Here is a 22,929-nt window from a genome sequence, read left to right as displayed (position 1 = left end):
AAGAAAAGTGTAGATATGAAAGATAATATTTTTGCTCTTAGGAAATACACCTTGAAGTGTTATGGGGTAAATGGGCATGATATTTGCAACCCATTCTCAAATGGTTCAGAAAAAAAAAATGTTTTTATGTTCATAGAATGATAAAACAAATGTAGCAAAATGTCAAGTATTGATAAGCTTCATTAAAGGGTATACAATAGTTCTTTGTACTATTCTTGCACCTTTTCTGTAAGTTTGAAATTGTTTCAAAATAAAACCTAAAAAATATATAAAATGAAATAAATCAAATGTTTAAAAGGCAGCTACAAAAATCTTAGGAAGCAATGTTTATTATTAATAGCTTTGTCATTATTGAGAATTTGCATAGTACCAAGTGCTCAGGAGATTTTCATTTGGTTATTCCTCATGGCAAACTTTGTTGGAACAGCAATGGTATCTCCACATTGGCAGGTGTGAGAATAAGGCACAGTGAGGTTGATAAATTTTCCAGAAGTCACACACAGCCAGCAATAAAGCCAAGACTGGAGATTTTAAACCCGGATACTGAGTCATGTAAGGCACCCAGGAGGAGTGGCCACGTGGAGAATGCGGAGAGAGTTCGAGGACCTCTCAGTGGCACTGTGGCAACCTCTTTATCAGGTCCCCATCCATCCCAGTGACTTGACTGGTCAGCATGGCCTGAATTTGCAAATTGCATATTAACAAAAGCAAAATAGTTTCAAACCATATTTTTAATAGTGTCAAAGGAAATTGATTTGTCATTCTGAGAATAAAGGACATAAACATGAAAAACTGAATCCCAGATTGCTCTGAAGCACTGTAAAATCCGTCATAAACAGGAGCACTGAGAAATAATACAAATTAAAAATTTTAAAAATAGGCGTAGCTTGTTAATTGGGATTCATGGAGGAATTTACCCTACAGAGTGAATACACTCTGCGGAGTATGACTCTGACCTCTCTTAGGCTGGAAATGCTGCCTAATTGTGGAATAAATTTCTTAGGTAAAAACTAATTCTTTTATCCTGATTGGATTTTCTGTAATAATCCTTAAAAATTAAGAAACTATCTCATTGAAAACAGTAAGTACTTTTCAAGTCAGTTAGCCAAAAAAAAAGGAAATAGTTACAAAAAAAATATAGTTACCAGGGGATATTAAAAAAAAATAGGATCCAACATAGTATATAGAGAATGTGCTTAATTATACACATAAAAATATGCATGTAGAAAAAAAAGTGACTGGAAGGAAATGCACCTAAATATTAACAGTACATGAATAATTACTTGATTCAACCTCACAGTCATGGCTTTAGTTAAAGGAGACTCAACTACTTTGCCCAGTGTCACCCAGAAGGACAGTGGCTGAAATAATAGGACCTGTCTCTCCCAATTTTCCCACCAGTGACCTGGAAGTTCAAATCCAGAGTGTACCACAAAATGATTTGGGTGTTTGTTTGTTTTTAAGGAAAATGAACAGGCGGAAAAGATGAACATCAGCTTGGCTTTCTTCTTGTATGACCTTCTCTCCCTCATGGATCGGGGCTTTGTGTTTAACCTCATCAGACATTATTGCAACCAGGTGAGTGTCCCCCCCACCCCCAAGCAAGCCATTTTGTTCCTTCTCATATAATGTGATGTTCGTTGCCATGGTACGCTGTCTTATTCGTTACTGAGTTGGCGTGAATCCTACACATCCTGTGTTTTGCAGCACATCCCTCGTGTCTGTGCCGTGGACATTCCTCAGACATGCTGGCTTACCTTGATTCCTGGAGCATTTACCGACAGTGTAGAAGGGTCAACAGATTCATCTGTGAGAATTAAAATTTGTGATATGATCTGAATCTTCAATTTGACATTCAGCAGAAAATTAACATGGCTATACAGTACTTTCAGTCTTTGACGAGTCCTCGCGCTCCCAGTCCGAGGTCTCTTTTCACATATTAGGGTAATTAATTAAATTGCTGTTGTGATGCTCTGACTTGAAAGAACCCTTTAAAGTGTTCTTAAATAAAATCATTCAAAGAGATTTAATTTCACTGAGCACATAGTAAATATTTCATAAACCAAGTGCATCTATCAGTGCCATCCCCCCAAATTTTTAAATGGAATTATTCATGTGCTGTCTCCCTCAAACTACCCTAACAATAGTAATATAAATAGCAGTTATTGTTGCTGCTCCTCTCCTTCCATATCCCTACTCTAGCCACTACTACCATCATTACTGCTACTACCACCACCAGCCACCACCATTCTCATTACTCCCATACCCACTATCACCACCTCCTCCTCCATCACCACCTCCCACCACCTCCACCATCACCACCACCTCCACCATCACCACCTCCCACCACCTCCACCATCACCACCACCTCCACCATCACCACCACTACCATCTTTACCATCACCATCACCTCCACCATCACCACCTCCTCCACCATCACCACCACCTCCACCATCACCACCACTACCATCTTTACCATCACCATCACCTCCACCATCACCACCTCCTCCACCATCACCACCACCTCCACCATCACCACCACTACCATCTTTACCATCACCATCACCTCCACCATCACCACCTCCTCCACCATCACCACCACCTCCACCATCACCACCACCACCGTCTTCACCATCACCATCACCTCCACCATCACCACCTCCTCCACCATCACCATCACCACCTCCTCCACCATCACCACCATCTCCACTATCACCACCTGCTCCACCATCACCACCACCTCCACCATCACCACCACCTCCACCACCACCACCACCTCCACCATCACCACCACCTCCACCATCACCACCTCCTCCACCATCACCACCACCTCCACTGTCACCACCACCTCCACCATCACCATCACCTCCACCACTGCCACCATCACCACCGCCACCATCACCACCTCCACCACCACCATCTTCTCCACTATCACCACCATCGCCCTGCCCACCTCTAGCAATATTATCACCTTTCCTATCACCTCCAATATCACTAGCTCCTCCACCATCACCACCATTAGCTCCACCATGACCACCTCCTTCACCTCCACCATCGCTTCTTCCACCATCACCGTTGTCACCATCATCACCACTACCCACCTCCACCACCATCACCACCTCTCCCATCACCACCAAGTTCTCTGTGGTTAGTCACTTAGTGACTTTAGATAGTTTTTTCCAATTTTATGGGTCTTAATTTCCTCAGTTTTAAAATAAGAAGCTCCCCCCTTAGGGGGTTTGAGAGATTTGAGGGCTGATCAAGGAAAAGGATAGGACCATAAAAAGCAGTGACATACAAGCTTCATTGAGCAGCACTTGGACAGGGTTACATAAGTGCGGAAGCCCCTCCCAGCATGAGAACAGCCATAGGCCTGCAGTGAGGAGGGCACCATCCAGAGGAGCAGGGGAACTCCCAGAGGAGAGGAGGATTAGGGCAGAAGCTTATAGATCTGGGTGAGGCTGTTCCACAGCACAGTAGGGAGTCTCTGGGTCAGAGAGCTCCAAGGGCTGTAGCAGCTTAGGGCCCTGTATCTGCAAGGCTCTATCTTATCATTAGGAAACAGCTGTCCATCGAGATTTTATGGGGTCTGCAAAGAAGGCAGGTATTAAATGGATGAAAATCTGCTTATTTGAGCTATTTTTGTTCATGACTGGGCATGGTAAAATTTGAGTTAGGTATGAGCCAAGGGATCAGAACCAGTCTACAGTGAAGAAATAAACAACCCAGGGGCCAATACACAGAGACAATCTTTGACTTGTTTACATGACACCTCCCCTCCAAAAAAAGAAAAAGACATGATTTTTCTAGAGGAAGTCTTGTCTACAGCCATACCACCCTGAACACACCCAATCTCATCTAAGGGAAGTCCTGACAAGGAAGCAGAATCATAAAAAAGAATCCTAAGGAAACATCAGAAGTCCCCAAGCATCCCCATCCCATGCACCCTGACCCCTGCCCTGCAGCAGATCGTCTGTCCCTGGACCCACCAGAATAGAATGGCAGAGAGACACTTCACTCCTCCTTGCCCTCCCTCTTCAGTATTTAGGATTCCAGGTTAGTCTGTTTCCAAAACTTTAAGTTGAGTGTATGAAAGATACCCTAGATCACCACTGTAGACCCAGGCTTAGCTACTCACATGCAGGCTATCTTCATTCCCAATAGGGAAATAAGGCAACCCAAGGTAGATGTCTGCCTTCCCTGCAAAACTCATGTTTTTATTTTCTCTTTCTCTTTCCTTTCTTTTCTCTTGCTCCCTATCTTTCTCCTTAAATTCTTTCCTTTTCTTTTAGTTACCATTTCTTTTTTTCTTTCTCTCCTTGACTCAAATGCCAAAGATCCTTAGACCAGGAGTCAAGAAGCGTGCATGCTGATTCCTGGGACACCATTAATTACTTCTGTGATTGGGAGCATCAGCCTTTGAGGCATTCATTTCCTCATCTGCAAAAAAACTAGGCTGGATTAGATTTATCCACTGATTCTGTGGTCTATGTCTGCCGGTGACATCCACGGATGTTACTTAGCACCATTAGTGGCACTTAGGCCTCAAAAGGTCACTGACCCCCATTCATGGTGATTTAATTCATTGATCCAAGCTCTCTAGATACAGGATGAACTTCATACCTGAAGCAAGTTGTATTCTTACAAAGTCATCTGACTTTATCATTATGTTTTCTGCCATCTAAAGATTTTGTGGCAATGGATATAACCTTAGTCTTTTTTAATAATGACTAAAAATAGACAAATCCATTTCCTCAATTACTCTCTGTCACTTACAATGTGCCACTAAGTGAACACCCATCCCTTGGGTAGGGGCATTGTGGGTCTTGACCTTTGGGGAGGATGTTTTTGGAATGCACCTTACTCCTCTTTTCAAAACATCACTCAAATTATTTTTGAAATGTCTATTTTGTTTCTTTTGAGATGGAGTCTTACTCTGTTGCCCAGGCCAGAGTGCAGTGGCACAATTTTGGCTCACTGCAAACTCCGCCTCCCAGGTTCAAGCGATTCTTCTGCCTCACCCTCCCGAGTAGTAGCTGGGATTACAGGTGTGTGCCACCACTCCCCGCTAATTTTTGCATTTTTAGTAGAGACAGGGTTTTACCATGTTGGCCAGACTGGTCTTGAACTCCTGGCCTCAAGTGATCTGCCTGCCTCTGCCTCCTGAAGTGCTGGGATTACAGGTGTGAGCCACCACATCCAGCCTGAAATGTCTGTCTTTAATGATGTCTCAAGGGACCTACGAAAGATACCCATAGTGGGGCCTTCTTTTAAGTGCCAATGTCTTGTGGGTTCAAGTTCTGATAGCCTGCTTGACCCGACAACTGTTAAAGAGTAACCTAAGTGACAGGCACATGACCAAGTTCTAATCCCTTCAATGTGCTGGTGGTTCCACTGGTCCAAAGTCAGCCAGGAGCGCACGTCGAAAGGTTATGGGATCTGGTAACTGTGCTTACATAGAAGTCATATGTTTTGGTTTTAAAATAATATGTAATGGCATTTACTTATTTTAAGTGGATGTCTAACTGTGAATTAATTCTATAGGCAATATGTCCCACAACACGTTGGCTTCTTGTAAAATGGCTGAAAATATGTGTTCATTTAAATTATATTGTTTAGTCTGTAATCCCAGCACTTTGGGAGGCCGAGGTGGGAGGATCACCTGAGGCCAGGAGTTCGAGACCAGCCTGGCCAATATGGTTAAACCCCATCTCTACTAAAAATACAAAAAATTAGCTAGGCATGTTGATGCGCACCTGTAATCCCAGCTACTCGGGAGGCTGAGGCAGGAGAATCACTTGAACCTGGGAGATGGAGGTTGCACTGAGCCGAGATCATGCCACTGCACTCCAGTCCAACAGAGCAAGACTCTGTATCTCCCTCTCTCTCTCTCTCTATATATATATATATAAAAACTATGTATATATATATACATAGTTTAAAAAACTACTCTTGAAGTGAATGAAGAGGAGGCATGTCCATCACAAGGATGATGCTTCATATTTCTGTGCTGGGGTGGGGGGTGATAATGGTGAAATATTGAGGAGCTCAAGGTGCATCAGCGCCCCTTCCTTCCCCTACTTTGCCTTTAGAGGAGCTGCCTCTGAGTCTGGGTCTTTCAGTTGTTCAACTTGCCTGGGGGAAGCAAGGGGTCTCTTCCAGACTGTCACCTTTGTCTGCTTTTCATTGCTTGCTTCATGGTTTATTTTTTAAAGGAAGATTTTTCCTAAAAACTCTTCTAGCTTTCTTTCTCTTTCTTCTCCATTTCATCCTCTCTCACTCTGGGACAAGCTCCTTGAGTTTTTTGCAGGTACTATGTACTTTCCTAAACAGTTTGATGCCTTTCTCTAGGGAACTGGTTCTACAACTTTCCAATGGGGCCTTTAATTAGAAACTACAAAAGAGCACTTGTAGCATAAAAGTCATCTAGTCATATTCTATTAGTTTCATACAGGCTCATATGAGGTCAACTCCTTTCATTTAGTTTCTTGAACATAGTAGAGTTTTTGTAAAATTAATTATGTTACAGTGAAGATGTACCTCAAGATTTTCAGCACAGGCTTCCCATGGTATTAAAGATTTGATAAAGTGGAGATGGGGATAGGAATCCTCATTTTGGACAGCTATTAGGCTAGAATCACTAAGGGGAACAGTAATGAATGAAAATTTATTAGACCTCTCTGTAATGCAGAATTTACCATCTGTTGCACTATCCCATTAGTTTTTATTAAATTGATTGCCTGAATCTGGAGAGAAAGGATATTTTTGTGTCTGCCAACCTCAACTCCACTTACCTTGTAATAAATGTTTCATTCCTCTTTTCATTTTTCTTCCCAGCTGTCAGCCAAGCTCAATAACCTTCCAATGCTCATTTCCATGAGGCTGGAGTTCCTGAGAATCCTCTGTAGCCATGAACATTACCTCAATCTGAACCTTTTTTTTATGAATGCTGATACTGCTCCAACATCTCCTTGTCCTTCCATATCTTCCCAGGTAATAAAAGAATTATTTAACTAAAAGAATTATTCAAGCTATTTCATTTAACTAGCTCAGTTTAATCATGTATTCCCTATAAAGGTTAGTCTTATTAATTTGATGAAAAATCAAACTATTCAAACCAGATCAAGTATGATACCCTGAAGTTACACCACTAGCTAAGAGTTAACAATCTAAGTAATTGGTTTCTCCCCAGGCTCAAGGCTCCCTGATCAGGTTAAGTAAAGCAAAGAATCCAATAAGCCCTATGAAATTTAGAAACTCATAGAAAAGTCTCAAATCTTCCATTGTCTGACATTAGCCAATTGTTATATTATGCAAATAGAGGATTCCAAAGTAAATAAGTTTTGGAAACCATATATTCACCAGGTTTCTTTGCAATAGGCCCTCTAAGAGGCTTTAACTTGTTCATGTCAATTGCAAATGCACAAGAAGCAGAAGAGGAAATGGGAGGCGGTATGCATGATAAGCAGTGATTCCCCAAATGATTTAACATGGAAACCCCACCCCACTTCATACATTTTTTGAAATGTTACTCTGGAATAACTTTAAGAACATGCTGTTTGATAGTCACATTCCATTATAGGGAACACATCAGTAGCTCAGAGCATCAGGCAAAATTTCTCATTATTAGGCTATATTTCTGTTGCATATTCCTTGATACTAGTACAAAAGTGAAGGCTTGTCTTACTAATTGAAAAAAAAAATCTTAGCCATATTTCATGATCCAGATATTAGCTACATGACCATCTTACTGTGAACAGGGAAAGATCTGACTCACAAGCAGCAATTCAAAATGTATAAACTTCTTGCTCCATCCTGCCCAGCAGCTTAACTCCTAAAACTTCCCTGGACTAAGCTTGCCCTAGGTTCTTTCCCACCTTCCCCTTCTGACTGCCCCAGGGAGTGGCCAAACCCAGGGGCCAGGCTCACAAAACCATGAAGGATTTCTAAAGACACTTTAGATGCTCTTAATGAAATATAAAGTGTGCTCCCAGGATACAAATACAGGACAGGAATTACTGAGGACCGGTAAATCTAATACTTCCCTCCCTGACATCACTTGTAGTTCCAGGCCAGCAAAAGTCTGACAATATGCTTAAGCCAAATTCAGAAGCGTAGCTGAGGCCAGGCACGGTGGCTCACATGTGTAATCCCAGCATCTTCGGAGGCCAAAGGGAGTGGATCACTTGAGGCCAGGAGTTACCAGCCTGACCAGCATGATGAAGACTCATATCTACTAAAAATACAAAAATGCGTCAAGTAGCTGTAATCCCAGCTACTTGGGACGCTGAGGCACGAGAATTGCTTGAACCCGGGAGACGGAGGTTGCAGTGAGCTGAGACCATACCACTGCACTCAGCCTGGGTGACAGAGTGAGACTCTGTCTTTCAAAAAAATAAAAAATAAAAAAAATAAAAAGAAGATACCTGAGTAAGCAGGGCCTTAAACAAAGGGGGCATTTGGTTATAGAGGAATTGCCTGCTCCCAGCCACAGCACTGGGTGAGGTTCTTATTTCTCTGTCCAAATTTTATCCTAGGATTTTTATCTTCAGCTTTTGATTTCAGGTGGGGAAGGGAGTGTCATTCATTTTTCAACAGACCCAAGGTGCTTTATTTTCATCTTTCCCGCTGGGCAGTCTTCTCTCTGTGGGTATGGGAAAGCACAGTAACCACTCTGTGCCTCAGTTTCCTTATCTGCCTTATCTGGCACCAGCAGTACCTACCTCACTAGGGAGGGCTCACGAAGCCTGGCTGGGGCAAGGACTCAGTAAACACTAGCCATCACTATTTTCATTCCAGTTCTTGTGGCTCATAAAATGGCTCCTTACGTTTCTGTAGAACTCAAGCTCCTGCTCCAGTTTCCAGGACCAGAAGATCGCCAGCATGTTCGATCTGACTTCCGAGTACCGCCAGCAGCACTTCCTCACCGGGCTCCTCTTCACAGAACTGGCTGCTGCCCTGGATGCCGAAGGGGAAGGGTATGTTTCTGGCATTTAAAATGGAAGATGAAGCCAAAAAAACAGATGTTCTTTAATAAAATTTGCAGTCTAGCTTCTCACACTTGGTAAAAAACTCTACTGTAGTCGACCAGTTCTGAGGAGTAGAAACATCTGTCTTGAGAAAATGGTACCCATAGGCACAAGGCACAAGAAAGGCCTTTCTTGTGTAGAAAGGCACAAGGGATGGATAAGAACTACAAAATGACTTTTCTTGGTCAACTATTTGAGTGGAATTTACCAGTTCTGCTATAGCAGGTTTCCCAAGGATGCTTTGATTAGTGAACTCCCTAGGAACAAAGCCATTTTTAACAAAGGGGATAGCATGCAGAGACAACCACGAGATGTCACTTGGTTCAATGCTGATGAAGGAAATAATGGCTGCTGAGAAGGCAGCTGCCCCGTGCCCAGATTAGGTTTCTTGCAGACAGTGCTTCTCAGGCCAAGAGACGCCACACATCCAGGGCTTCTGAATCCTTTTACCTCTTATCTATCTGATTACTCAGGGACATGTGGCAGTATCTAGCCTAGAAGTCAACAGACAGAGAGAGGTAGACCACCCCCTTCTTTCCTTCTCTCCCTATGCTCCATTAGCTCACGGAATCAGAAACCCACAGCCTACCTGACTGGACTGAAAAAGATAATGCCTTCTAAAATATTATTCATTCCATTCAACAATTATTGAATGCCTTCCATGGGACAGATACAGTTAGGTGTTAGAGTACATCAGAGATATATCAGTGCACAAAACAGACAAAATTCCCTGCCCCTCGAGAGCTCACCATCCAGGGACTCAGATTCAAAGATGATTAGGATTGCAAAGTAGTTGAGATTCAACACTTCTGGTGTTTAGATTAGGCATACAGAATTGCAGGAACTTGCCCACTATTCCATAACAGAGAATGAAATCTAAAGCCATGGTCTTCCCAGTCCCTTCCCAGGACCCACTCTCCTATACCAAACCATCTCCCTGCACAGGGAACCTGTTCCCATGACTCCTATGCTAAAGAAGTTTCCAGAATAATGTTTGCTAATTAATGGTAGCATTGCTGTATGTTATGGATGGATTTTTGTCTAAATGGAATTTCTCAAGTTCTCTCAAAGTGCTTACAATTAAGTGAAGGAAACAGGAGGTTCCTGCATGAAACAAATACAGGAGCACATCGAGTTTGTGCAACTGCAACAGTCACATGCATCCCAAGTGATGTACCCATGCTGACACCGCTTAAGTGACTGTATGTCTGTGTCTCCTGGCAGGATAGTGTGGGGAATCTCATGCTTTTAGCTCTCAATTCTGCCTCCTTCCAGATAACCTGGCCTGAGTATATCCTTTGAGAACTTCACTTTCCATGGCTTCAGTTCTATCTTCTCTTCTCAACTCTAACTAAATTTCTCCTAATTATCTCAGTAGAATGTTCTACCCTACAACTAACATAAATTTCCACAGCAACAAAAAGTGCACCGAACACTTATGCTAATAAGTAAGATACTGAGAAGAAAGTTTGAACACAAAGAAAATTGCCTTCATGCACAAACATGTACATACATTTTCTTAGTTGTCCTTTAATAGCAGTACTTTAAGTGATTTCTAGAAACAATCTTTAGTATTTACAATAGCGTAGTTTCTATTTTCTGTTTTCATTCTAGCTGGAAACAGCCATGACATTCTGTTCTGGATTCCTTGTAAAATTGTTGCTGTTATATTACTAGCAACAAGGTAAAGTATATTCAGAGATAATCATGTAATTATTTTTAATCAGGTAGATACATTCTTCAAACACACACACACACACACACACACACACACACACAGAGTACCCTTTCTCCCCCAAGAGAGTAATTAACAGTGTAACTCCTTTGGCAACACAATAATCCCTGATTGCTGGGTTGTCAGTTACTCTCCTGGAAAGTCATTAGATATTCTGTCACAACTTCATCATGTAAGCTAAAACCTCAGAAAAATGTCATGCTTCAACAATGCTTCCTATTGATCAGCACTTCTTTTTTTTTTTTCTTTTGCTTCCAAGACAGTTGGTAGACTTGCCAACACCTGTACATCCATGGGGCAAGGGCCAGAAGGACACATCTCAGTACCTGAACCCCTAGGGAGCCACAGCTCCAGTTTCCACTGGGTTTCCCTTAGATCTCTGACACCTGGGTATATCCACAAATGTCTATGTATCATTAAATCCACAGTGTTTTTCAAGCATTTAGAAATTGTCTATCATCTTTGTGTTAAGCTAGAAAATTGCAATGCCTAATTCAAAACACAACCCATTCCCGGAACCACAGACTAAGAACAAGAACAATTTTTGAAATGCAATTTACAATTATCTTACTTTAGCCGCAGTGCAAGAGTCTGTCATTTAAAATTTTGGTTAATATTTTCTATATAACGTTGAATTCTGATGTAGCCTTATTTTGTTTGAAAGAAAAATATATATATATATTTTTAAAATCTGGATTCTTTTTTTATTATTATTATACTTTAAGTTCTAGGGTACATGTATACAATGTGCAGGTTTGTTACACATGTATGCATGTGCCATGTTGGTGTGCTGTACCCATTAACTCGTCATTTACATTAGGTATATCTCCTAATGCTATCTCTCCCACCACCCACCACCCCACGACAGGTCCTGGTGTGTGATGTTCCCCACCCTGTGTCCAAGTGTTCTTTGTTCAGTTCCCACCTATGAGTAAGAACATGCAGTGTTTGGTTTTTTGTCCTTGTGATAGTTTGCTGAGAATGATGGTTTTCAGCTTCATCCATGTCCCTACAAAGGACATGAACTCATCCTTTTTTATGGCTGCATAGTATTCCATGGTGTATATGTGCCACATTTTCTTAATCCAGTCTATCATTGATGGACATTTGGGTTGGTTCCAAGTCTTTGCTATTGTGAATAGTGCTGCAATAAAAGGATTATAAATCATGCTGCTATAGAGACACATGCACACGTATGTTTATTGCAGCAAAATGTATATTTTTAAAATTGAACATCTATGACTAGGTTCCAGATACTCCACTATATATTTTATTTACTTTTTATATAGTATAATTTATATAAAGGACCTGAATCCTAAGTGTAAAGTGCAATTAATATTTCCTGTGAATATATTTGAGTAACCACCAGTCAGATAAAAAATATAATATTCCATTCTCTCAGTTACAGGCCCCCCTCAAGTAACCACTATTCTGACTCATTATCAGAAATTAATATTGCCTGTTATTGAATTTCATAGTCTTTTGCTGAATGTTGCGACTGTGACATCCTTCAGTGTGGTCGCATGTGTCAATATTCATTTTTTTTCAACTGTATGTCATATTCCTTTGTCTACTATAATTTCTCTTCTGTAAATTGACATTTGGGCTGCTTTCTGTTTGTGGGTATTGGGTATTATGAAAACAGCTGCCGTGAACATGCCTGTGCATGGTTTTGGGTGGATGTTAGAACTCATTTCTTTGGGGGTATAAATACAGCCTATTTTTTATTTTAATATACTGTTCTTGAATAGTTTAATAAATATGTTTACATGGTCTTAACAAAATGTCAAAAGAATATACTCTGAGCTAGGAAAAGAAGAGCAAACAATTCAAAGCAGGAAGATGGCAGGGAATAACAAAGGTGATAGCCAAAATAAATGAAATAAAGAACAGAAAAACAATCACGGAAATCCTCAAGATGAAAAGCTTGTTATTTGAAAAGAGCAACAAAATTCACCAATCGTTAGCTGAACTGACCAAGAAAAAAGGAAGAAGACTCAATTACTAAAATCATAATTGAAAGATTCAACACAATCATATCATAACAGACCTTACAGAAGTAAAAAGGATTATAAAAGAATACGATGAACAATTGAAAGCCATCAAATTGATAACCTAGATTAAGTGGATAAATTCCTTAAAAGGTACAAAGTACTAAAATTGACTCCGAGAAGATATAGAAAATCCAAATAGACCTACAGAAGTAAAGAGATTGAGTTAGTAATCAAACTTCCCACATACACCTACTATGTACCCACACAAATTAAAAATTTAGGCTGGGCGCAGTGACTCATACCTGTAATCCCAGCACTTTGAGAAGCCAAGGTGAGTGGATCACCTGAGGTAAAGAGTTCAAGACCAGCCTGGCCAAGGTGATGAAACCCCGTCTCTATTAAAAATACAAAAATTAGCTGGGTGTGGTGGCAGGAACCTGTAATCCCATCTACTCGGGAGGCTGAGGCAGAAGAATCATTTGAGACTGGAAGGCAGAGGTTGCAGTGAGCCAAGATTATGCCAATGCATTCCAGCCTGGGCAACAAGAGCAAAACTCCATCACAAATAATAATAATAATAATAATAATAATAAATTTTAAAATTTAAAACTTCCCACAATAAAAGCTCAAACCTGGGGGGCTTTACTGATGAATTCTACCAAATATTTTTAAAAGAATTAATTCTAATTTTTTACCAACTTCTAGTCTTCTCTTCCAAGGAATAGAAGAGGTGGAATACTTCCCAACTTGTTCTATGAAGCTAGCATTACCCTATACTAAACCAGACAAAGACGTCATGAGAAAACTACAGGCCAGTATCTGATGAATATAGATGTAAGACCCTCAACAAACACTAGCAAACTGAATCCAGCAGCATATAAAAAGGATTATACACCATGGCTAAGTAGGATTTATCTCAGGAATGCAAGATAGGCTTCATATCTGAAAATCAATTGTTGTACCATATTAATAAAATAAAGGACAAAACCCATACAGTCATCTTAGTAGATGCAAAGAAAAGCATTTAATAAAATCTAATAACCCTTCCTGATAAAAACACTCAACAGACCTTTTAGGAAATAAGAGAACTTCCTCAACTTGACTTAAGGGCCTCTATGAAAAATCCACAGCTAATGTGACACTAATTAGTGAAAAACTGAGTGCTTTATCCCTAAGATTAGGAACAAGACAAAAATGTCTATCCTTGCCACTTCTATTCAACATATTAGGAGTTCTATCTAGGGCAATTAGGCAAAAAAATAAAACGAAAGACATCTAGGCCGGGCATGGTGGCTCACGCCCGTAATCCCAGCACTTTGGGAGGCCGAAGTGGACAGATCGCTTTGAGCCCAGGAGACTGAGAACAGCCTGAGCAACATGGCAAAACCCCATCTCTACAAGAAATACAAAAATTAGCTGGGCATTGGTGGCTTGTGCTTGTAGTCGCAGCTACTTGGGAGGTTGAGGCTGGAGAATTGCTTGATCCCAGAAAGCGGAGGTTGTAGTGAGCTGAGATCACGCCATTGCACTCCAGCCTGGGCCACAGAGTAGGACCCTGTCTCAAAAAAAAAAAAAAAAAAAAAAGAAAAGAAAAGAAAAGAAAGCATTTAAATTGGAAAAGAAGTAAAACTATCTCTATTCATAGGTGGCATAATCTTGTTTATAGAAAACCATAAGGAATCCACAAAAAACTCCATTACAACTAATAAATGAATTCAGCAGTGTTGCATGGTATAAGATCAACATATAAGAATCAATTGTGTTTCTATACACTTATGATGAGCAATCTGAAAATGAAATTAAGAAAACAATTTCATATAAAATAGCATCACAAAGAAAAAATATTTAGGAATAAATGTAACAAAAGAAATACACTAAAAATGACAAAACACTGTTGAAAGAAATAAAGATATAAATAAATGGAGGATATCATATGTTCATGAATCAGAAGACTTAATATTATTAAAATAGCAATACTCCCCAAATTGACCCATAGATTAAATGCAATTCTTCTCAGAATTCTAGCTTGCTTTTTTTTTTTTTTTTTTTTTTTTTTTTTTGGGCAGAAATTAGCAAACTGATCCTAAAATTCGTGTGGAAATTCAAGGGACCCAGTATAGCCAAAACAACCTTGAAAAACAAGAACAAAATTGGAGGACTCACACTTCCCAATTTCAAAACTTACTACAAAGCAAAAGTAGTCAAGACTATGGGATTCTGACATATGATAGACATATAGATCAATGAAACTGAGTTAAGAGTCCAAAAATAAATCTTCATATTTATAGTCAATTGACTTTTGACAAGAGTGCCAAAACAATTCAATGGGGGAAAATAGAATTTTCAATAAATGGTGTTGGGACAACTGAGTATCCACATTCAAAAGAATGAAGTTGGACCCTATATTACACTATATACAAAAATTAACTCAAATAGATCAAAGACCTAAATGTAAGAGGTAAAACTATAAAATTGTTACATAAAATTATAGAGGTAATCATCATAGACTTAGAAAAGGCAATGGTTTCTTAAATATGACACACTCAAAATTATGAGTAACAAGAAAAAAATAGATAACTGGACTTCAGTAAAATTAAAACTTTTGTGATTTGTAGGACACCATCAAAAAAATGAAAAGGCAACCCACAAAATGGGAGAAAATATTTGCAAATCAAAAACCTAATAGGGGACTTGTATCTGGAATATATATTTTAAAATCTTACAACTCAGTAATAAAAAGACAAATAACTCAGTTTTTTAAAAGGCAAAAGATCAGAATAGACATTTCTCCAAAGAAGATACAGCCATAAGACCATGAAGATGTTCATTCAGCATCATTAGCCATCAGGGAAATGCATATTAAAATCACAATTAAATACCACTTGATACCCACGAAGATGGATATAATAAAAAAGGTAATAAAGTGTTGGCAAGAATAAAATGGAGTCTTCAGACACTGCTGGTGGGAATGTAAAATTGTGCAGCCACCGTTGAAAACAACTTGCTGATTCCTCGAAAAGTTAAACAGAGGCTGGGCGCACGGTGGCTCATGCCTATAATCTCAGCGCTTTGGGAGGCTGAGGTAGGCAGATCATTTGAGGCCAGGAGCTCGAGACCAGCCTGGCCAAGATGGTGAAACCCTGTCTCTACTAAAAATACAAAAATTAGCCAGGTGTGGTGGCAGGTGCCTGTAGTCACCACTACTTGGGAGGCTGAGTCAGAAGAATTGCTTGAACCCAGGAGGGGGAGGTTGCAGTGAGCTGAGATCGTGTCATTGCACTCCAGCCTGAACAACTCCGTCTCAAAAAAAAAAAAAAGCTAAACAGACAGTTACCATACAAGCCAGCAAATGTACTCTGAGGTATGTACCCAAGAAAAGTAAAACTTAAAACTTGTACACAGATATTCATAGCAGCATTCATAACTCACAATAGCTCAAAAGCAGAAACAATCCAAATGTTTATCAGTTGATGAATGTATAAAATTCACTAATGGAATATTATTTAGCAATAAAAAGGAATGAAGTACTAATGCTACAATATGATAAACTTGAAAACATCATACTAAACAGCAGACCCAGGGTTAGAACACAGGCAGTCTATTTCTGGATTCTATATAGTTCTATCCTGTGTTGCTTGGTTTTCACAGTCACCTCATTGCTTAGGAGCATTTTGATCACTCTTGACTGTTTAAGAGCTCTTTAGTCAACTTCCTTTCACCATAACCTCTTGATTGCTGTGTTGTGCCAACAGAATCAGCAAAGTACAAAGGAAAGCTGTCAGTGCCATCCAAAGCCTGCTAAGTTCTCACGACCTGGACCCACGCTGTGTCAAACCAGAGGTGAAGGTCAAAATCGCTGCCCTTTACCTGCCTTTAGTTGGCATCATTTTGGATGCTTTGCCACAGCTCTGTGACTTTACAGGTAATGGCCCTTCTGTTTTCTTTCTTGGATTGATGGGCGCCCCTGCCAAATGCCCCATCCGAATGAGATCTCTGTCATTTGTTCCAGTGCTGATATGTTCATATGAGCAATTCTTCACAAAAATGGTCTCCAAACCTCTTTAACACAGGCCCCAATCAGTTAAAAAAAAAAAAAAAAAGGCACATAGCCTCATATATGTTTTTTGTTTAGAAATTATTTACTTGTTTCTTCGTTCCTTCATTTATTCATTCATTGATCTGCTAGTATGGGATGAACTTTATAAACCATACACCACAAAGGATGAAATAATAACAAGATTACTCCCTTTGGAGATCATGCTCTAACACCTTGAAATAAAGGTGTTCCTTCCCTTTTCTTTTATGAATACGTAAGCAAAAAGCAGTCTCAAATGAACCCAAATAATTGTTCCATGCAAAAAAAAAAAATCGTGGCATATGTCAATATTAGAAAATTCTATCATAGCAGAGAAATATTGCCCTTGGCACTAAGTGGCTAATTTTGAGGTTAATATGTCTATATTAGCAACAAGAGGAAAGGATAAGTTGTCTTAAAGGGGTTTTGTGAAACCCCTGAATCTATTTACAAATTACATTGTGGATTAAGGAATGTAGAGGAAAAAAAAAAATCCTCCCAAATAGAAGAACTTCTTATGTTGACCTGAGAAAGGCAGTCCATTGGCCTACCCTCTCCACAGCGTACGTGTGTGTGCACGTGTGCACGCGTGCACACACACACACAAAATTCCTATCCCATCAGAGTAGTTCTTGCTTTTCCTCCAGCTCAAGGGAAGTTTTGGAAATGTCCATGCTGCTCTCTTGGCAGCTGAAGGGTGCTGGGATCTGGGGAATGCTTCCCTGAGCCAGCCTCTTTATAGGCAGTCATCCTTGAAATCTTGGAACCATCCAGGTTTTCCCACCTCCTCCAAATGGAAAGTGTCATGTGTGACTAAATTATTTATAATATTATTACAGTGACAAGTATTTAGTTCATGAAAATGGGACCAAACGCCTATAGTCTTTAATTCATACAAATCATAAAATGAAAAGCAGCAAGTATTCCTGTGGAAGTAATTCTCTCCTTTCTTGAAAAAAATTCTCCAGCAAACTGCTAATGGGGTAACTCAGAAGAGAAAGGTTGAGATAGGGGTTAGGGTTTGTAGAGTTCTGTTGGGGCGAGAGTGCAAGGAAATGATAGAAACAAGCTCAGCACACAGGGCTGAGCAAGCTGCACCACGAGGTCAGCAGCTTCCTCTAGTAGCACCTGATTGCGGGGAATTGAAAACGGAGTTGTTTTTAACATTTACAGACATAATGCAGAGCATGGCATGTGACTTGTAGCCCATTTTGAGAATCCTTGCTGGAAAGCTTCTGAAAAGTTCCATTTAAAGAGCTTGCTTGTTCCCAAAGCCAGGAACTACTTTAGCACACATTCTCCAAAGTTTTCTTGTCAATTAGAATATTCCATATCAGTGACTCGGAATCAGAACTTTTCAACATTTGGTCTCCAAGCCTTTTAAACCTCAAAGACTTCTTTGTATATGCATTGAACTTTATGATCATGGTGTAGCTGATGAGAGAAAACAGTGAAAAGTATTTTATTGATATAGGTTACATAGTACATCTATTAAATATGGAATCTTTAGGTTGATAAACTCATAAGAATATAGTCTTTCAAAAAGATGCATCTGAATTCAGATTCCAGCCCCATTTATTAATATAAGTGACCTTTGAAAGGCTCAACTTTTCTGTGCCTTCCTTTCCTCTGTAAACTGTAAAAATGTGATAATGATGCCTACCTTTTAGGGTTACGATAAAGGTGAAACTAGAGAACTTCTATAAAAGCATTTTGCACAGCACATGTTTGTATCTTTCCCGGTTTTTCTTGTAACTATAACCCTATGGCAATTAAGGGGAAATAAGAATGTGTCTCTGTGTTAGTTGTGATAATGTTATCAGGTCTTGCATAATTTCCATGTGCTGTTTATTTAACCATTTGTTTAAAATCCCAATGGCCTTAATAAGTATTTCTAAAAATTGGGTTTTGGCTCGGTGTGGTGGCTCACCCCTGTAATCCCAACACTTTGGGAGGCCAAGGTGGACAGATCACTTGAGGCCGGGGGTTCGAGACCAGCCTGGCCAACATGGCGAAACCCTATCTCCACTAAAAATACAAAAGTTAGCCAGGCGTGGTGACACACCTGTAATCCCAGCTACTCAGGAGGCTGAGGTAGGAGGATGGAGGGGCAGAGATTGCAGTGAGCAGAGATGGCGCCCCTGCACTCCAGCCTGGATGATAGTGTGAGACTTTGTCTAAAAATAAATAAATAAACAAACAACTAAATAAATAATAAGAACTGGGTTTTGTTTTCACAACTTTAGTAGAAGAAATGTTATTTACACTCAAATTTTTCTAAATAATTGAAGGCCCAGATGGCTGTAATGTCACAGGTCTAGAAAAACATGAATTTTTAGTAAAACATGAGTGAATCAATCAGCTGTGAATGTTTTACCACACTTTCCCCAGAACTGCTTGAAATATTAATAGTTTTTGATTGTATACTTGGTAGCATTCTTAAAAACCAGACTTTTAAATGGTTTATCCTTTTCTTTGCTTGCATACATCTAGACCTATCTATAAATATGGATATGTTTATATTACATAGATACAATAAATTGACATTCATTTTAAACATTTGAAATATAACAAATTATTGCTGAACTTGTGATAATAGCTTATTATGCTATATAAGGTACTTGCTTAATTCTGTAATTGTAGGTTTCTTCTATTTGGTCATTATTTAAAATAATGTCAATTATTAGAATAGAGAATAAAGTTTAAAAAATTATGTTACAGGAAACTATTATGGAAGGTTTGAAAACTTTTTGTTCACACAATTTGAAAAATTAACTTCTAGCCTAATCTTGTGCTAGACATTGTCTCTTTTCTTAGCCTGCTGTGTTTTCCTATAGCTGATAGCAGATACATAATGCTAAACATCAGGTTTAAAATTACTGTGCTGACTTTAGTGACTAAGAAGTATCAGTCTCTTATTGGGTAGGGGACATAGGGAAATGTCATGTTTGACTTGACATCACAAACGATGTTTTCATTGCAGTTGCAGATACTCGCAGATACCGCACCAGCGGCTCGGATGAAGAACAAGAAGGAGCCGGTGCCATTAACCAGAATGTGGCTCTGGCCATAGCAGGGAATAATTTCAATTTGAAAACAAGTGGAATAGTGCTGTCTTCCTTGGTATGTTGGTGCACATGTGTCTGGTTGATTTTTCATTTCGTGTCTTCTGTCATCTGTTTTGTTTTTTTGTGTTTTTTTGTGTTCTTTTTTTTGAGACAGAGTCTCACTCTGTTGCACAGGCTGGAGTGCAGTGGCACAATCTCAGTTCACTGCAACCTCCTCCTCCCGGGTTCTTCATGCCTCAGCCTCCTGATTAGCTGGGATTACAGGCATGCACCACCACACCTGGCTAATTTTTTTTGTATCTTTTAGTAGAGACGGGGTTTCGCCATGTTGGCCAGGCTGGTCTCAAACTCCCAACCTCAGATGGTACACCCACCTCAGCCTCCCAAAGTGCTGAGATTACAGGCACAAGCCACTGTGCCCAGCCTCTTCTGTCATCTTCTGATGGGAGAACTCAGCTTAGAGCAGGCATTGATGCTTTCCGCCTCATTTTGCTGGAAAGAATCATTGTGAGGCTGGCAGCTGAGGGGCACACAAGTCAGAAAGCGTTCTGGCAACAGCAAGAGATGTGCAGATCAAATTCAGGCAGTCCCAGTGGTGCTGAGTTCAAGTTCAAGAAACCAGAAAAGAGGAAAACTTGGGAAATCTGAAATCGTTGCAAAGGAGATCAAACCAAGGCTCTCTGAGGGTGGAGGCTTAGGCTGTGTTCAGTCTGTGTGTGTGTAATTCATACTGTGTTATGCCTCCAAAAAAAAGACTGAAGGAGGCTGGTAGCTTAGCGTAAGGGCTTCTTAAGCAAAAGAGTGCAGCTTTTCTAGGACCCTAGGGAGCCTAAGGAGGGTTGTTTGGCTCTGTCCTTTTGCATGGACTCTGCGGGCTTAAAGAGGGGCTCCTCTGGGAATGTATCCTCTGATTCAGTTGAGGTGGGATTCATCTCTGTTGATGAGCTCTGACTATCCCTTGTGAAGACAGCATTGCATCCTCCAATGTCATTTACTTTCACATTTCAGTGTAGGGTATAGATGAGCAGAGAATTTAACTTGCTTCTCCCGTGAGAAAGCAGCATCCTGACCTAACTCTTCTTGCTGGATGACTTTCTTCTCTTCCTTCCAGCACTTAGCAAGCCCCATCCCCATGAGGATTGGGGGGACAGTGAGGCAGGAAGATGAGACAGAGAAAAGACATTTGAGATTTGAGATCACTGATCTTACTGTTGGAGAAATATTGTGTTTTATGACCTCCTCCACCTTTCTAATATCCATCTTACCAAAGTTAGCTGCTTGAGGTGGTATACGCCTTTTACATTATTTGCCTCTAAGGGAAAAACTCAAAAGCCCAAAGTTCACCGGTTCAAACATAGTCCTTGTGAGGTTGTATCTCAAGATTTCCTTTATTCTTGTCAACAAACTCAGAATAACTGAAGTTAAAGTTGCTTTATAACCTCTATTATTTCCATCCAAAACTAACATTTCCCTCCCATACCCACAAATTCCTGATTGCAATTTCACCAGTACATTCCACTGAATATTAGCTACGCTGCATGAACCAAGGGTGCAGCCTCATTATTGTTGTTTGTGTTGATGAGATGAGTAACAGAGAGTGTGCTCAGCACTTTAAAATGAATACTTGTGGCCAAAATATTAACGCAAATAGCCTGAACCCCCACACCCCAGCCCCAGGCAAACATAAATTATGGTTAAACTTCCATTACAGAGAACTCCACAAACATGGATTTGATTAATTTGCTGAGCAGTTCATGACCCTTATGTTATACTTTGCACTATGTAACAAAGAAGCTAAATCTTGAACAGCAAGGTTATTCATGGCACCCAGCCAGTTTCCTTCTCCCCTGTAAGTCTAACCCTCTGCTGTCCAGCACGAAGGAGAAATACTTGGAGATCTTAGCAGCATGAAAGCTCCTTTGTATCACTGGGATTGCAGCATGCATGATCAAGGCCCAGGGTGGATCACCAGGCCACACTGCTCCTAAGACAGAGGTACTCAGATACGTGGCTGAAAGCCTAGCTCAAATACTGCCCCAGGTGAGCCTCTTTGCTGAGTAGCCCTACTCAAAGAACACAGCTTCCCCTGCCTAGGGAAGGCAGGGCTACTGGAAACAGATCTCCAGCCTAGCAATGATGTACAGTCATGGTATTTTAAGAGAACACATTGAATTTTTCTGTTGCTTGACTGTTAAGCCTCAAATTTTTCTGTTGCTTGACTTCTTCCCTGGCCTCCATCCCCCAATCTGCCTCCCTCCAGCCCTATAAGCAGTACAACATGCTGAACGCAGACACTACTCGCAACCTCATGATCTGCTTCCTCTGGATCATGAAAAATGCTGATCAGAGCCTCATTAGGAAGTGGATTGCTGACCTGCCATCAATGCAGCTCAACAGGATTTTAGATCTACTTTTCATCTGTGTGTTATGTTTTGAGTATAAGGTAAGTCTGGAGTGGCACAACTTTATACCAGCTCTTATCTCTCAAGTGCAATTCTGTCTTGTTACTCATCCCCTTTGTTTGGGCCATGGAGGCATCATTATTTTTTCTCATTGCTGTATTCAAATCCATAACCCATTTGTAGGTATAGATATGATCATTTCACAGGGAAAGGATCTCTGCCTTCTGCAGAGAGAACCCCATTTCTGTTAACAGAGTTTTGGCCATAGGATGCTCCAGAACAGCATCTCAGTGTAGCACATGTCAAACTTAGCTGGCATCACTGTGGAGTGTACTGTTTTGGTAACTCTTCACATCAACGGAGATCTCACCAAAGGACATGTCCTCCTACCTCTGTCTTGTCCAGGGAAAACAGAGTTCTGACAAAGTCAGTACCCAAGTCCTGCAGAAGTCAAGGGATGTCAAGGCCCGGCTGGAAGAGGCTTTGCTCCGTGGGGAAGGGGCCAGAGGGGAGATGATGCGCCGCCGGGCTCCAGGTGTGTTGAACTGGCCCTTCCCTGCTCTCTGTCAAGCAGTTTTTCACTGTTTGTGGGGAGGAATGTCCTCCCAACATGATTAGACACCATT

The 22,929-nt window shown here is 40.4% G+C and overlaps 1 protein-coding gene across 6 annotated transcripts in view; it reads left to right on the top strand.

Annotated features, from left to right (window-relative positions):
* DOCK8 (dedicator of cytokinesis 8) overlaps positions 1 to 22,929 on the top strand; it is a 247,673-nt gene that overhangs the window by 180,406 nt on the left and 44,338 nt on the right. For all 6 annotated transcript variants that reach the window (XM_054499987.2, XM_063649580.1, XM_054499990.2 and 3 more), the window contains 7 exons: positions 1,465 to 1,578; positions 6,838 to 6,993; positions 8,839 to 8,978; positions 16,511 to 16,680; positions 19,817 to 19,956; positions 22,162 to 22,344; positions 22,709 to 22,838. In XM_054499987.2, the coding sequence (XP_054355962.1) occupies positions 1,465 to 1,578; positions 6,838 to 6,993; positions 8,839 to 8,978; positions 16,511 to 16,680; positions 19,817 to 19,956; positions 22,162 to 22,344; positions 22,709 to 22,838 (1,033 nt within the window). The remainder of the gene's footprint in view (positions 1 to 1,464; positions 1,579 to 6,837; positions 6,994 to 8,838; positions 8,979 to 16,510; positions 16,681 to 19,816; positions 19,957 to 22,161; positions 22,345 to 22,708; positions 22,839 to 22,929) is intronic.

This window comes from Pongo pygmaeus, chromosome 13 (assembly GCF_028885625.2).
Source record: "Pongo pygmaeus isolate AG05252 chromosome 13, NHGRI_mPonPyg2-v2.0_pri, whole genome shotgun sequence".
NCBI lineage: Eukaryota > Metazoa > Chordata > Mammalia > Primates > Hominidae > Pongo > Pongo pygmaeus.
This window is presented reverse-complemented; position numbering and strand designations above follow the sequence as displayed.